Consider the following 14607-nt stretch of genomic DNA (forward strand, 5'->3'; position numbering starts at 1 on the left):
AGACCCAACTTCGAATGCTTAATCATTCATCTGCAATTGTCACTTCAATTGAGTTGCGTTTTATCTTGTTCTTACTTGTGTTCTTTGATTTGTAGCAGGGATTAGCCTTTTTGGCGAGATCGACCGGATTGTGATACGGTTGATAACCATAGAAAACGTGGTGTTAAGATTGCAGGGTTCGAGTCTTTGTAATTTGAAGTCGGATCAGTGTATCGCTATTATTCTAAATCGGTAGTTATCTTGAACCTAACGAAAGATCCAGACCCCGGCCGGATCGACTAACGTTTGAGAAATGGTCTAAACGATGCTAGACGGACCAATTCGTTTGAAAAAATGCTAGACAGAGCCGCAACATTTGCTAGTATCCAATAACGAAATTTCTATCTATCTGTCGGCTGTTTTTTTATTTGTCATCAGTCGTGTGTCTCGTCTGTCTTTGTGGGCTGCTTGTTGATGTGGACTTTGTTTTCCTTCAGCCCATTTCTGAAGTTGCACGCATGGGACCCGGTGGTGTCCCCACATGTCTGAATTATTCCGTAGCGGGTTTTTTGCCGGGCAGTAATTTAATTTTTAAAACAGAACGGAGGAAGTACATAGCGCGCGATAATGAGATGACCTACGAAAATTTGGGCTTTTGCGCGCGCCTGTCCTCCTTTCCCGCCCGACGCCGCCGCACGTCCCGCCCATCTCGCCCCGTGCGAGAGCTGCTCCGTCCCCCCGACCGCGCCTGGGTGGCTGGGTCACTGTGGGCATTACCGTTGCCGACCCCATCTCCGGCCACCCCGGCCCTTCCCCTCTCTGCCACCGTCACACGCGCGCTCTCCTGTCCCACGAGTTCGTCAGGCTGCATGCTAAGGTAAGACGAATCGCCCCGACATATCAATGGATTCATTCATCAATCTATTCCACGGAGCGACACCCCCCGTGAATCCCGTGATAGAGCACCTGAAAGGGTTCCTTGTACTTAGGTCACGGCATTTCCTCTTGTTTTGATTGGATTGGGATCACACATACGAGTCTGTGCTCCTGTCGGACTGGCAAAGCATTTAATTTACTCGTGTTAATATTATTACAAGTTGAGCTCCTTCAACTTGTAGTATTTGGAGTGTAACATCACATATACTTTTCAGTGCTATAAGGGCATATCATTTCAATTCTCACAACGGCTGCTTAATTATTTTCCAGTTTATCAGATGAGCAATGAAAGTACCCCTCAGTTGCTACTTTGTTCTTATTGAATTTTATTGATTGTGCAGATGAGCTCGCTCTTAAAGTTGTTTTTTGAAGACTCTTCGTCAGATGATGATGATGGGTTTGAGATGATGATACTATCTTTGTTTGCTGCCACTATGAGCAACAAGAGGCCCAAACATTGTGGTTCTCTGCGAAGGCGTGCTTTGGTTTGTCGGAAAAAGTCCAGACATGCTAAGCTTATGGAGGATCAGTCACAATTACCCACACGCAGAGACCAATCCAGCCACTGCCACCTAGCTGCCTCTTCGAGGGTTAGTTCAAGAAGACGCCAGATCGGTTTTGCAAAAGAGTGTGTCACCGAGATGCCACGCGCACTGCTGGACTGCCGCCCGTGCAAGCGGCCGCGGCTCGGGTGGGACGTCGGCCCTGCTGAGATGTATCAGGTATAACCCTCAGTTACCTTTTCCCTTATCGATCGGCGGTAGTTGGCATTGTTTCTTTGCTCGCTGGAGGTGCCAATTTTCCATTCACATGCATTTGTTGGTGTTGTTCCAGCCAGGGTTAGGTGGCGGATCTATTGAATTCAAATACCAGTACTTGTTGCCGTAGATTCAATCATTGTGGTGTCGATACATTTACCTGAATTTGTGTAGAAATTGAAATGGATTGGATGAACTGTAACAGAAATTTGCACAGTTTGGCGTAGAAACTTGTCCATAGTCGTGTATGTCATTGTGATATGTAATAATGTAAATTGGCAAATTGTGTTTTTTGTTTGCAATGATTGATTTGTCATTGTGCAATTGATAAATATTTTCCTTATCTTTGCAATTTTTGGCAATTTTGTCCATAGAAAAGTATGTCAATTTGCTTATAGTTTTTGCAACTTGTAGATGGCCTTCTCCGACGATGATGATATCCTTGACCAATGGTTGGAGCAAGAGGAGTCCGATGATGATGACTACTACATTGCAGCTTCTCTTCTAGCCGACGTGGAGCGTGAGAGGAGCAAGAAGCACTGTGATTCAATCCCAGGTCGCCAGGTAGTTGCATGGAACACGTTTGGGCAGCTTTTTACGTGGAACTGTTTATGATTTATCCAATGTTTTGAGATAAGTAACACACTTCCCCTTTCTAAATTGCTGTTCTAGAAACTGGCTGTAGCAGGATGAAGTAGTGATTTGGTTGCTTGATGAGCTCAGTTAGATGGATAATCTGTTGGTTCTCTTTTGCAGGTTCAGATAGGCCTTTGTGGGCAAGAAGTTGTAAATGCCATCAGTGCTGTGGAGTTGGGCTTCTCTTCGGATGCTATTGTTTCCTCTCCTGTGAACCAAGAGCAGCCTCGTGATGAGTCCCCTCCACTGAGAGAAGATGACAAATATGGGCGTTATGTTTTTGCTGTTGGAGATAACCTCACATCTCGCTGTAATTACCTACTTCATACTACCCCTTTTGCAATTGGCTAGTTCATTTTATCACCATGATTTGGTTTTTGATGCACATACTAGTTTCTATGGTTGGTTCTTATGGATTCTTTTTCATGTTTGCAGATAGGATCAATGCAAAAATGGGCCAAGGTCAGTTTGGATGGATGCATCTTCTGAAACCTTTGATGCATAACTCTTTCATTGTATTGGGCATGCTGCAATTGTTGATGCAGCAGATTATGTTCATAACTGAATGTCTCTGGAATACATCAGGTACCTTTGGTCAGGTGTTGGAGTGCTGGGACAGGGAAAGGAAAGAAATGGTGGCTATCAAGATCACCAGAGGCACTAAAACGTACAGGGATGCTGCAATGATAGAAATTGGCATGCTTGAGCAACTTGGTAAATATGATAAAAGTAGATCCAGGTGAGTCATTTGGTTCAGTTAGCACCTTTCTGTGTGCTCTACATTCGTAAGATTGCTTGTGTATATAAGTTGTTCCATTTTGCAGTTATGTTCAAATACGGAACTGGTTTGATTATCGTAACCATATCTGCATTGTAAGTTCATTGTTAGATTATTGCAATTATGAACTGACTCAAAGAGACAATCGGGTGGTGCTTAAACTTTGGCGAATTTGGATGAATGGTGAGCAGGTCTTTGAGAAGCTTGGACCAAGCTTATGTGATTTTCTGCGGAAAAACAATTACCGCTCATTCCCAATTGCCCTTGTTCGGGAGGTTGCCAAACAACTGTTGGAATGTGTAGCATGTGTGTGCACAGTTCTCTCTGTTACCCACTTACCCCTCAGCACTACCATGCATACAATAGTATCAAGCATTATCTTTGATGCATTACAGCGTTTCATTAATCCATAACTTCTGTTTATTCTATGTTTCATGGTTCTTTAAGGAATATATACTAATGTCTATGGGATGTTTATATATTTACCCTCTCTAATGTGTTGCAGTTATGCATGAATTGCGCCTCATACACACTGATTTAAAGCCTGAGAACATTCTTCTTGTTTCTCCAGAGTGCATTAAAGTGCCCGATTACAAAGTATACTTTGTTCTTTTACTTGATTGACCTAGCCATGATTTACCTTTTGCTGTGCCATTTTATTTCTGGTGTATTGGCTGTTGAAGTTTGAAAAAGAGATGCTACTGATCCCCTTCTCTAATTGTTAGGCTTCATTCCGATCCCCAAAGGAGGGAACCTATTATAAGTGGTTGCCCAAGTCCAATGCTATCAAGGTGATTGATTTCGGTAGCACTACCTATGATCGACAGGATCAGAGTTATGTGGTATCCACTAGGCATTATCGGGCTCCAGAAGTTATATTGGGTATCTGTCTTATCCAGTGAAAATTTTCCAAGTTCAGCCTGATTTCGGTGACTTTCTATGACTGCATGGATCTTCTGTTCAGGGCTTGGATGGAGTTACCCATGTGATATCTGGAGTGTTGGTTGTATTCTTGTTGAGCTTTGCATGGTACGTATAGGGCCTCATTTTGATTTTCCATGCACCACAAGTACAGGGGATCTGAGTTAGCTAAGTTTTACAGGGAGAGGCATTATTCCAGACTGGTGAAAACTTGGAACATCTGGCTATGATGGAGAGGGTGTTTGGACCTTTGCCATACCATATGCTTAAGATGGCAGAGTATGTTCATGTCTATGATTCATGTCCATGTAGTCTGTCTGAGCTTCAGTGTTTGACTGTTTGTGAGGTCTGGTACTCTGGTCGATGTTTGGTGCTCATTAACCCTTTGTTTGTAGTCGCCACTCCGCAAAATACATCAAAGAAGGACGTCTGAATTGGCCTGGGGGCTGCACTTCATGGGAGCGCATGAAAGCTGTGACAAAATTGCCCAGGCTTCAGGTATGTCTTCACTAGACAAAGCGTCCATTTTACTCTGGGGCGTGTGAAATTTATGTATACGTTTCATGAGCAGAGTCTGGTGACGCGTAATGTGGATCAGTCTGCCGGGGATATTATTGACCTTTTGCAAGGGCTGCTCGAGTATGATCCAGCAAATCGCTTGACAGCACAGGAGGCGCTGAGGCATCCCTTCTTCACAGAAGAGTTTTGAGTGAAAATATTCCTTGCAGCCTCATCCTTGGTTGTCTAATACTTACGTAACTTACTGTCTTAAAATTCCACCGTCCTCTTCTGTTTGTAACACAGCATCTGTACAGAAGCTGAAGTGAAGTTGTTTCAATCTTGTTTGGTTGAAACATAGTGTCTCAACTGATGAAGTTATATCACAAGGGAAGTCAAATATGAGTTGAGCACGTATTATCCCTTGCCTAGGTTTGAAGTTTGGTTTGAGCTAAATAAGAGCCGGCACCGGAAAATTCATGCCATACTGATTGGTTCATGTTGTTTTAAATCACATCATTATTAATTCTCTCTCCGTTGCAGAAAGAATGTAATTTTAGCACAGTGTCATGTTTGAGTACTTTAAGTTTGACCAATTATATAGATAAAAAAAGATCAATATTTATGATATTAAATAACTACCATTATATTAATTAGCATGAGCCACTTTAACTCGCATGGAACCTATAGTTGTATTTTTTTTTTGGGACAGAGCGAGTATTGCACAAGTTACTGAGCAATACGAAAATCGCTGGATTTGAGGACTTGACTGATGGATTGCAAAGGCTCAAATTAGATTCCATGTGGGAATGAAAATGGGGAGGCAACGCAGTTATTTTGTTTGGTTCGCCAAAAAAAAAATCATAGTGGAAACTGAAATCAGACCAAATTAACTTTATGTTACCATTTGCACAAATGAAGGAGCGCAGGTCCACACGGGGATATGTCCAACCCAAAGAAACGAATGCGTTAATGGCGATTCACATCGGCCACGGCTCTAGTCAATTTCCAACAAAGCATTGGCTGATATAAGTGAGAGAAAAACTCACCACTGAGACTGACCTAAGAGTCATGTTAACAAGGCAACTGCGATAACAGAGAATCTCCATTGAAACTGCCCTCGCTGTTGATATAGCGGTTTTTGCACAGAGGTGGCCATTGGCTGATACATCACACAATGCATCAGCCAAGCAGGAGACACAAGATTACATTGGTTATATACACAGATATCATCTTGTTTTCTTGTCTTCTTTCACCTTCTCCACCACCACTGGAGCTGCAGGTATGCTGAACCACCACTCTCTCAACCTTCTGGTATACCTTTCTGTGCTTGCTCTTCGTAGTGCTGAGTGCTGAGTGGATACCACCAGAAACACCAGCAGCAGCAACACTCTTGTGGGCACGATGGCAAGGCTCAGGGCCATCAGTACCAATGCCAGAATAGCTCTGTCCGTCGCCTATGATATGAGAAACACAAAATGAAATTTCGAAAGAGATTCTATTTATAAACCTACTATGCATACATGTTATAGCATTTGGCAGAAAACTTGACAGGAACAAGTAACGGAGCTGACAACGCACATGGCTTCAGAAAACCAGACCTGTCCAGCTGTTGGTAGGGAAATCAGGAGGTTAGCCCCGTTTGGCCGGGCTCCCGCGGGCTCCGGCTCCTGCACTGTAGCCGGGTGTCGGCCGCCCAGCGGCCGACAGGTGCCTACAGGAGCCGGAGCCGCGGAGCCAGAAAATCGAGCTTCTCCGGCTCCGGTTGTGTCAGTGAGAGAGGAAAGGAGGAGAGAAAAACGGCTCCGGCGAACAGTAACCGGGTGTCGGCCGCCCAGCAGCCGACAGGCGGGAGCCGGAGCCGCCGGAGCCCGGCCAAACGGGGCCGGGCAATGAATGACTGTTCATAGGACAGATCCAGCTTGTGGCAAATGAATGACTGTTTATACGTAAGGTAGATCCAGCTTGTGGTAATGAATGACTGTTTATGCGTAAGATAAATCCAGTTAAGGACAATCAGAAAACTCTCAAACGCACTCAACCAAGTCCTTGGGTAAGACAGGTCCAGCTTGCAATAATTTGAGCTCAATCAGGTCCAGTTATGGGTGCTTGAAGGGTATCACCTAAATCAGCAGAGCTGACTTGATTTTATTTATTTATTTTGAAAGTGACTTGATATGATTAACTTGGAGGTTAGGTTCCATAGACATGTGGGAACAAATATTTAACCATACAAGGGGACCAAACCCAGGGAAGCTCTACTTTTAAGCTGTTTAGGGGAGATAGCTTAACCACAATTATTCATTTCTGAAAGAAAAAAACTCCAACCAAGATACAAAGCCTTGACCTCTCAAGTCTCAACTAATGAAGCACCAATTAGACTTGTCATATTTTGTAGCAGACGTTGACACATTAAAGCCATTCCGGCAACCAAATCAAATTACTAGATTCCCAAATATGGGTCCGGAAAATGAACACATGTTCCAGGTAATGATTAAATTTTTTTCTATTGAACACAACCAGAGACCAAAGAGAAGAGAGAGAGGTGACGGGCAGATAGAAAAATTGGGTAAGACTATCTAGCCAAACCAAAAGCCATGACTTAGATTATAGAAGTATCTCTCATTATAAGGTCTGAAGGAGCACATCACCAGAGCAGCCTTTCTTCGAAGAAGGTCGTCATAAAGCTACCACATAACAAAAACAGCTTGCAATAATTTTAGCATCAGAATAGTAAATTTGACACCAGAGTCAGTCAGTCATTCAGACCAATGCAAATACTTTAATGACCAAAGAACTCTAAATTTCATTTATTTTCTCAGGTAATAATTCCATGAAGCATTGCATATGATAACATAGCACGGATTACTTTATTCTCACTGCTACTGTGAATCATAGTGTAGTTTGGGGTATCTTTTGCACTTACACAATGTATGTCACTGTTAGAATAAATAGGGATAGTACCACATTGTCTACCCATGTGGGGTGTTAGTCTTATGTAGCCTATATAATTAGCCCATGAGGCCTAATGCAAAACAACGAATATTCCACCAATTCTATTCCTCTTACATGGTATCACAAGTCTAGGTTTAGATCCTAACCCTAGCTGCCGCCAGCTTCTGCATCACGCACCCTCAGGGAGAGCAATCTCCGCAGGGGGCAGCGCCACCCCTTTAGGCGCCGGATCCTATTGATCCCGCTGCCATCCAGCGTCCTCCACGGCGAGGGTGACGAGGTGGCCGCAAGAAGGCCCGATCTGCTGCTTGACGGCGACGAGGATGGCAGCAGGATCACTTGGATCCAGTGCCTAAAGGGGTGGCGCTGCCCCCGGCGGAGATCAATCTCTCCCCGGGGGCGCGCGGTGCGAAAGCTGCGGCGGCTAGGGTTAGGATCTAAACCTAGACTCGTGATACCATGAAAGAGAATAGAATTGGTGGAATATATTCACAGTATAGCGTTCCTCAAAACAAAACTGTATAATAAAAGAATTCCTCAGAATGATGGGAGTGAGGACTAATATAATTACCTGGGATGGAAAAGCCAACAATAGAGCTCTTATCTTCAGAAGAACAATATTTGCATCCTGGACGAGCTCCTCAATTTTAGAAATGGCATTTTGAACAGCTAGGAGCTGCTCCATTGTGTTCAATGGAGGTGGGGATACCACCTTTACCTCACTCATTTGCTTTCCTTGATTAGTTAATCTTGTGAGAAACATAAAAGTTGCTGAAAACAATAGCACCGTGACAATAAAATAGATTATCCACCCCCTGTGTCAGCAAAGAAACACACATCACAAATGTGGAGAAATCTAAGGAGAATTGATGACTTGTAGCAAATTATGAACTATTAGCAAATCTAATTAAGATTAATATATGTGAGAATTTAAATATATAGTTCAGATTACTAGTATAAAACTACATTATCCCTTTGGTAACCATAGATGTAGCTTCATACAAAATGTATAGTGCTAAACCAACTGAAGAGTTCAATTACTGCCAATCAAGCATAGTTACCATACTCGCTTTATTGTGATATGCTTCTAAAGTCTTTTTTTTTAAACTTGCTTCTAAAGTCTAAACGGCTCTTTTTTCCCCAAAGAATAGAGTGCTAACAAAGAAACTGAAACAAAACAGCTTTGTGCTAAGGAAATCAGGATTAGGAAGAGACAAACACCACTGTTCACCTTCTCTAGTGTCCACATTCCATTGACCTAGAAGGATCAGTATCAACGGCGAACTATCAAATTTGACAAAATGTTTTAAAATTGCTCTTGGCTGAACACACTATTGGACTATCATTGGCCCAGTAATATTAACCAGCTACATCCTTCACATTCATCAGCTCTGGTACACATTACTAAAACTATAGTACAAGTTGTCACTAAAGTACCTATAAGGAAATAGATTGGTCCCAGACCCAACAAAGAAATGAGATGAGAGTGCGCACATGCTCATGTGCACATGTGTATCTAGATGTTATTTCTTTCATATGATTCAGAGGACCTCAAATTAACCAGACAGTGATTTAGTTCCTTCTCACCAGCCATAAGTATTGGTTTCCATTTCAAATAAATGAAGCTTCTACAATAACCACCAAAGGTCATTGTGATTACAAGGGCAGAATAATAGAGATAAAATAATGACTTTAATTCAATGTTGGTTCACCTTCTGGCACCATCAATATACCAAGTGCAAAGAAAAGGTGCTCTGTGAACCACAGCCAGCCACAGATTCTCCAAATAACAATAATTGCTAGCAGTCACATAAGTTTATTTTAATAGGCCCATTGTTGCATGAGCTATTTTCTTAGAATCTTAGTTATTATTACATCCCAACATGAACTTCCCTTGTACATAAAATGGCCAATACTTGTTAGTTGTTACTATGGAAAAAGCAGCATCTCTAACATAAACATAGCAGAAGAATATCCATGGAGAAAGTAGGATACCTGAAGATAATGTAAGAGAATAGAAAGCAAAACACCATGGACTTCATAGGCTCGTCCCATGATGTGAGCAATAGCAAAACCCTCCAAAGCTCACTTACTGGGGATAACAATTCCTGAACACGTTTAGGAATTAAATAAAAGAAACAGGAAACAGAATGAAATGAGAGCCTGCTTTACAGGAACAGAGTAGGTGACAACAAGACACAATCTAAAGTAAATAACCGAAAGGCGAAAAGGATCGTCTATGTTTTTTTAGTTTACCTTCATTACTGCTAAGTTTGTATCAAGCCCATCAACTTTGACTCCATCAACCGAGGCTTGGGCCAGTTCAACCTTCTTATAGTTGTTCATTGAGTCGGTAACAGCCTCCTGCAAGGCACTAATTTCCCCAACAACTATCTCACCAACAAACAATCTCTCACCACTATTAACTGGTGATACCACGCCCAGGTTTGACAGGACAGCATGCATTCCTCTACTTGTGCCAGGTTGGTTAGTTCGATCTGAAGTCCTTGATGATATAGAACTGGCTAATGTTTCAAGTATTACATCACCTCCAGGAAGTTTGTCACATAAATTGAACATCAAAAGAGATTCATGTCGATTTGGAACTTCAAAATGTAACTCTTCAATGGCTTGTAACCGCAGAATACCAAGTACTGCTTTCAGAATTGTTTCCTCTTTGTCAACTCCACTTTTATCAAACTTTCTAATAAACCTATGGGCATAAAGTACTTCTGATATAATGGCCAGCCAATAATCTCGGCGGGAATGGCCAGCCAACTCCGGAAATTCTATGATCACAGGTTCTGTTCTGCATGCACAATAGGAATATACACAAGCTGTGACTATCTCAAAGACCAGTGCAAACCGGCTGAATCATATTGCCAACAAGTTCTAATATAACAAAGTTTCTGGATCACAAATGGCGATGATCCATAAGTTAAAACTAACAATAAAAAAACCATTGAAAAAAGACAAGATACATGTAGCTTATGTAATATTGCTTTCTTATGTGTTAAGAACTTACAAGGTTGTTGATTTGTACATAACGGCTTTGTCAAATAGACGTGAACCCCATGGACCAGTCAGCTCAGGTTTAACGACCTGCTTTAAATCTTCTGCAAGCTCATAAACTTTGGGCTTATCATAGGTAACAACCCGAAGGGCTTCGAAGTAAAGAGCATGATCTGTGAGTATTAATCTTCCTGCATTAGGAGGGTCAAATCAGTGATATAAGAATAAAGAAAGGCAAATACATGTGATTTCGCTAATAAGTAAATAAACATGACACCAACTTGATCATCTCCATCAATGAACCACGCATACCTGGCCATGTTGAAATACCCACATGTTCAAGTACTGGTTGTGTTGTCAATGTCCCATCAACTTCCAGAATCCTTTCTCCTCTCTGAGACCGAAAGTTTGATAGAAGTGACGACTCAGATTGTGTCTTCATCTTTTTAACCGCTCTATATGAGATAAACACATATGCTAAGTGCTGCCTTTAGCAAACAAGATACAACAGAAATTTATATGTACTTATCAAATATTCATAGGATAAAAAACATGCCAGAGAACTTTATTCGACCATTAATAATTGTAGACAGATTTCCCCATGCATTTGTTTTGAAGGTCCTACTTTAAAAGGAGAGTAAAGTGAGTAGTGGATCAACTGACAATTTAAGATTGTAAAGGATTTATAATTACCATCCACATGAGCATATGCATATGGATTAACACTTCCATGTTCTCTGACCAATGGATTACTGGGGCTTGTAGGCTAAGGTTACAGACAGTCAACAACTATGTAACCCTAACCCTCTTCCTACAATTGTAACTTAGTAGAAGGGTCTAAGTCCCATTCTTATATCAAGGTCTGTACCATGGTACATCTATGCATAATCTCCAACAGAGGTGACATGTACCATCATATATTTATGGTACCACTACAAAATACATGGCAACAGTATGCACCCTTCATCAATAGTGTGAGTTTTAGTCAATAAAAACGTGAGCTCAATAAACAAAATATGAATTTCATAACAGTATCTAGGATTAAGTAGTGTTTTGTTGTTATTGCATTTCAATACCTCATGACGACTTTACATTAGTAACTATCAAGCATTCTTACCCAGGTACAGACACAACTTTGCTCTTTCAACAGAACCAAAGGTAAACAAAACTCGTAAGTGGCCAAGTATTCAAGCTAGTTAATGCGTATATGATTATAGTAGTAAAGAAAGTTGACCTGTCCAATTCTGAAAGGTACTTCTCATATACAGAAAATGAAAGACGGCCTCCGGTCGAACATGAAAGTACATCGAAGAGATTTGCACAAGTTACTACATCAGCAATGGTTGGGATGGCAGGTGCTATTCTTGTAAAAGCTTCTAAGCTAACTGTGCTATCTACCTCAATCTGCAAAGCGGGGGGGGGGGGGGGGGGGGGGGGGGGGGGGGGGGGGGGGGGATGAAATTTAATACAACAAAAGGTACTGATATAAATCCTTGACATAACATAGAACTTGTGAGTGATGATGGAACGTTAACCAATTCTGTAACAGAACCAAGCAGTACCTTAACAGTGAGCTGGCTTGAAGAAGAGGGAACCTCCCAAGCTAACATCATGTCAAAAGATAAGCGGCGAAAGCTTTTGTCAGCAAGATACCCTGTAACTTGTGATATCTGAGCAAGTGCCATGAAGCAGCAGTACTCCAAAAAGTTTCTTGCGTAGCTTCTTGGCTGCTTTATGGAATCAGATGCTTGCTTATCAAAGTTATTTCGCAGATCATTGATAGAAACGCCAAGGATTCTGAAAGATATTTGGAAAAAAAGAAATTGATCAACAATTAATGCAAGCAGATACATTGTATTAAAAAGAAATGTTGACTATATAAGATAACAGTTTCAACAACAACAAAGCCTTTAAGTCCCAAACAAGTTGGGGTAGGCTAGAGTTGAAACCCAACAGAAACAATCAAGGTTCAGGCACGTGAATAGCTGTCTTCCAAGCACTCCTATCTAAGGCTAAGTCTTTAGGTATATTCCATCCTTTCAAGTCTCCTTTTATTGCCTCTACCCAAGTCAACTTCGGTCTTCCTCTGCCTCTCTTCACGTTACTATCCTGACTTAGGATTCCACTACGCACCGGTGCATCTGGAGGTCTCCGTTGCACATGTCCAAACCATCTCAACCGGTGTTGGACAAGCTTTTCTTCAATTGGCGCTACCCCTAATCTCTCACGTATATCATCGTTCCGAACTCGATCCCTTCTTGTATGACCGCAAATCCAACGCAACATACGCATTTCCGCGACACTTAGCTGTTGAATATGTCGTCTTTTCGTAGGCCAACATTCTGCACCATACAACATAGCAGGTCTAATCGCCGTCCTATAAAACTTGCCTTTTAGCTTCTGTGGTACCCTTTTGTCACATAGGACACCAGACGCTTGCCGCCACTTCATCCACCCTGCTTTGATTCTATGGCTAACATCTTCATCAATATCCCCGTCCCTCTGTAGCATTGATCCTAAATATCGAAAAGTATCCTTCATAGGCACTACTTGACCTTCCAAACTAACATCTTCCTCCTCCGGAGTAGTAGTGCCGAAGTCACATCTCATATACTCAGTTTTAGTTCTACTAAGTCTAAAACCTTTGGACTCCAAAGTCTCCCGCCATAACTCCAGTTTCTGATTCACTCCTGTCCGGCTTTCATCAACTAGCACTACATATAAGATAACAGTTTAAATAAAAATAAAGATGAGCATATCTATGCCTGATTAATCACGAATTCGCGATACACAGGCGATGAGCTAAAGAACTAACTTTCATGATGCTTCCATGAAGCATGAGATGCTTGACAGGTTCCAATCAAGATAAAACAACTATCTGCGGACCTATAAGTGGAGGTAAACTATATTCAAATACACACCAACAACATTTTTTTTCTCAACTGCTAAGGGAATTTCAACCTAAATGTGGCATGAATTGGCATTTTGCAGATTAGTATGTAAAAAGAAAAGGTAAAAGCATTCATATCAGGTCAATTTCTCGAGCATGGTGTTGAGTTAGATAGTAGAATGTAGATTAGAGTCCATATCATTTCTTCCCTTGTTGCAACCAGTTGCTAGTGCCAAAGTGTAAATCAAACCCATTTCACGTCCAACGCTAACTCAAAGCCCAACAGCACATGCATATCGTATGCCCTTGTCACTCCTTTAATCAGTATCCATGCAGTTGAGTTACAAATACAAATGCGCAACATAGCGCTAGTTCCTGCTGAAGCTAAATGGTGTCTGCTCCAACATGTGTGGTGTACAGGTTGGTTTGGTCAGTAAGATGTAAGGGTTTAACTAATCAGAAGAATAACGATTCCTCAAAGATTTTCAGAGAACTGACACCCCTGTACATTCCTTTCGCCCAGACATAGCAGTAGCAGCACCCAATTCTGCTAGGAAGAACAAGGTTGGGTTTTACTGATGATCAATTTCCACATTTGAGCATCCACAGGAGCTTGCAGCGCGAGATTCTCTTGAACACACTAACGAAGCAAGGAACAATCTGCGTCCTAGTCCCCTAGAGCATTTCCCTTTCCCGAGACACAAAGAAGGAAGGCGAAGCGCATCAAGCTCGGTGTCGGCCATTACCTGGAGCAGCGGGCGACGACAGCGTTGGCCTTGAAGGAGAGGCCAGCGATGGAGGAGCGCTGCACGGAGAGGGAGCCGTCGTCGTCGTCGTCGTCGTCGTCGCCGTCGTCCAGGACCCTGTCCCCGCGGCGTGGGAGGCCCCACTTGAACGACCCGTCCCGCAACAGCCCCTCGAACCCCTCCATCAGCAGATCCCGCGTCCGGCTCATCATCGCCATCCTGGAGTGGGGAGGCGACGGATCCGCTGGGGGGCAGAGACGGTTGGCCGCAGTGCGGCGGGGCTTTGATCGCGTACGGGCTGACGATAGCAGAGACCGCAAGGGTTGCTGACGGGGGAGGAAGAAATTGGGGCGGGCGATGGGGGGGCGCTCCGTGCTCAAAACCTGATCCTGATCGCCGTCGTCGTCCTCATCTCTGACGCGTGCGTGGCCGTGGGTGTCGCCATGTCGGAAAGGATGGCTTGCGGAGGACTCAGTGGCAAATGGGGTAAATAACCAA

The 14607-nt window shown here is 42.7% G+C and overlaps 2 protein-coding genes across 3 annotated transcripts; one reads left to right on the top strand and one right to left on the bottom strand.

The window, feature by feature from the left end:
• The first annotated feature begins 674 nt into the window (after positions 1–674).
• Positions 675–4952, top strand: LOC136537763 (serine/threonine-protein kinase AFC2-like). 2 transcript variants are annotated; one of them, XM_066529721.1, is made up of 14 exons: positions 675–856; positions 1257–1637; positions 2088–2237; positions 2430–2619; positions 2745–2771; positions 2895–3048; positions 3134–3182; positions 3279–3393; positions 3593–3684; positions 3813–3969; positions 4052–4116; positions 4190–4287; positions 4404–4506; positions 4580–4952. In XM_066529721.1, the coding sequence occupies exons 2-14, from the start codon at positions 1257–1259 to the stop codon at positions 4715–4717; spliced, it is 1719 nt and encodes a 572-aa protein (XP_066385818.1). In that variant the 5' UTR covers positions 675–856; the 3' UTR covers positions 4718–4952. The 2 variants fall into 2 exon arrangements, with proteins under 2 accessions (XP_066385818.1, XP_066385817.1); XM_066529720.1 differs by having other exon boundaries at positions 3134–3393.
• Positions 4953–5400: 448 nt separating this feature from the next.
• LOC136515902 (uncharacterized) lies at positions 5401–14607 on the bottom strand. The gene is made up of 9 exons (XM_066509364.1): positions 14110–14607; positions 12036–12270; positions 11708–11877; positions 10786–10928; positions 10487–10664; positions 9718–10270; positions 9457–9569; positions 8033–8276; positions 5401–5963 (listed from the first exon to the last, which is right to left on the bottom strand). The coding sequence occupies exons 1-9, from the start codon at positions 14325–14327 to the stop codon at positions 5736–5738; spliced, it is 2082 nt and encodes a 693-aa protein (XP_066365461.1). The 5' UTR covers positions 14328–14607; the 3' UTR covers positions 5401–5735.

Source organism: Miscanthus floridulus, chromosome 2 (assembly GCF_019320115.1).
Source record: "Miscanthus floridulus cultivar M001 chromosome 2, ASM1932011v1, whole genome shotgun sequence".
NCBI lineage: Eukaryota > Viridiplantae > Streptophyta > Magnoliopsida > Poales > Poaceae > Miscanthus > Miscanthus floridulus.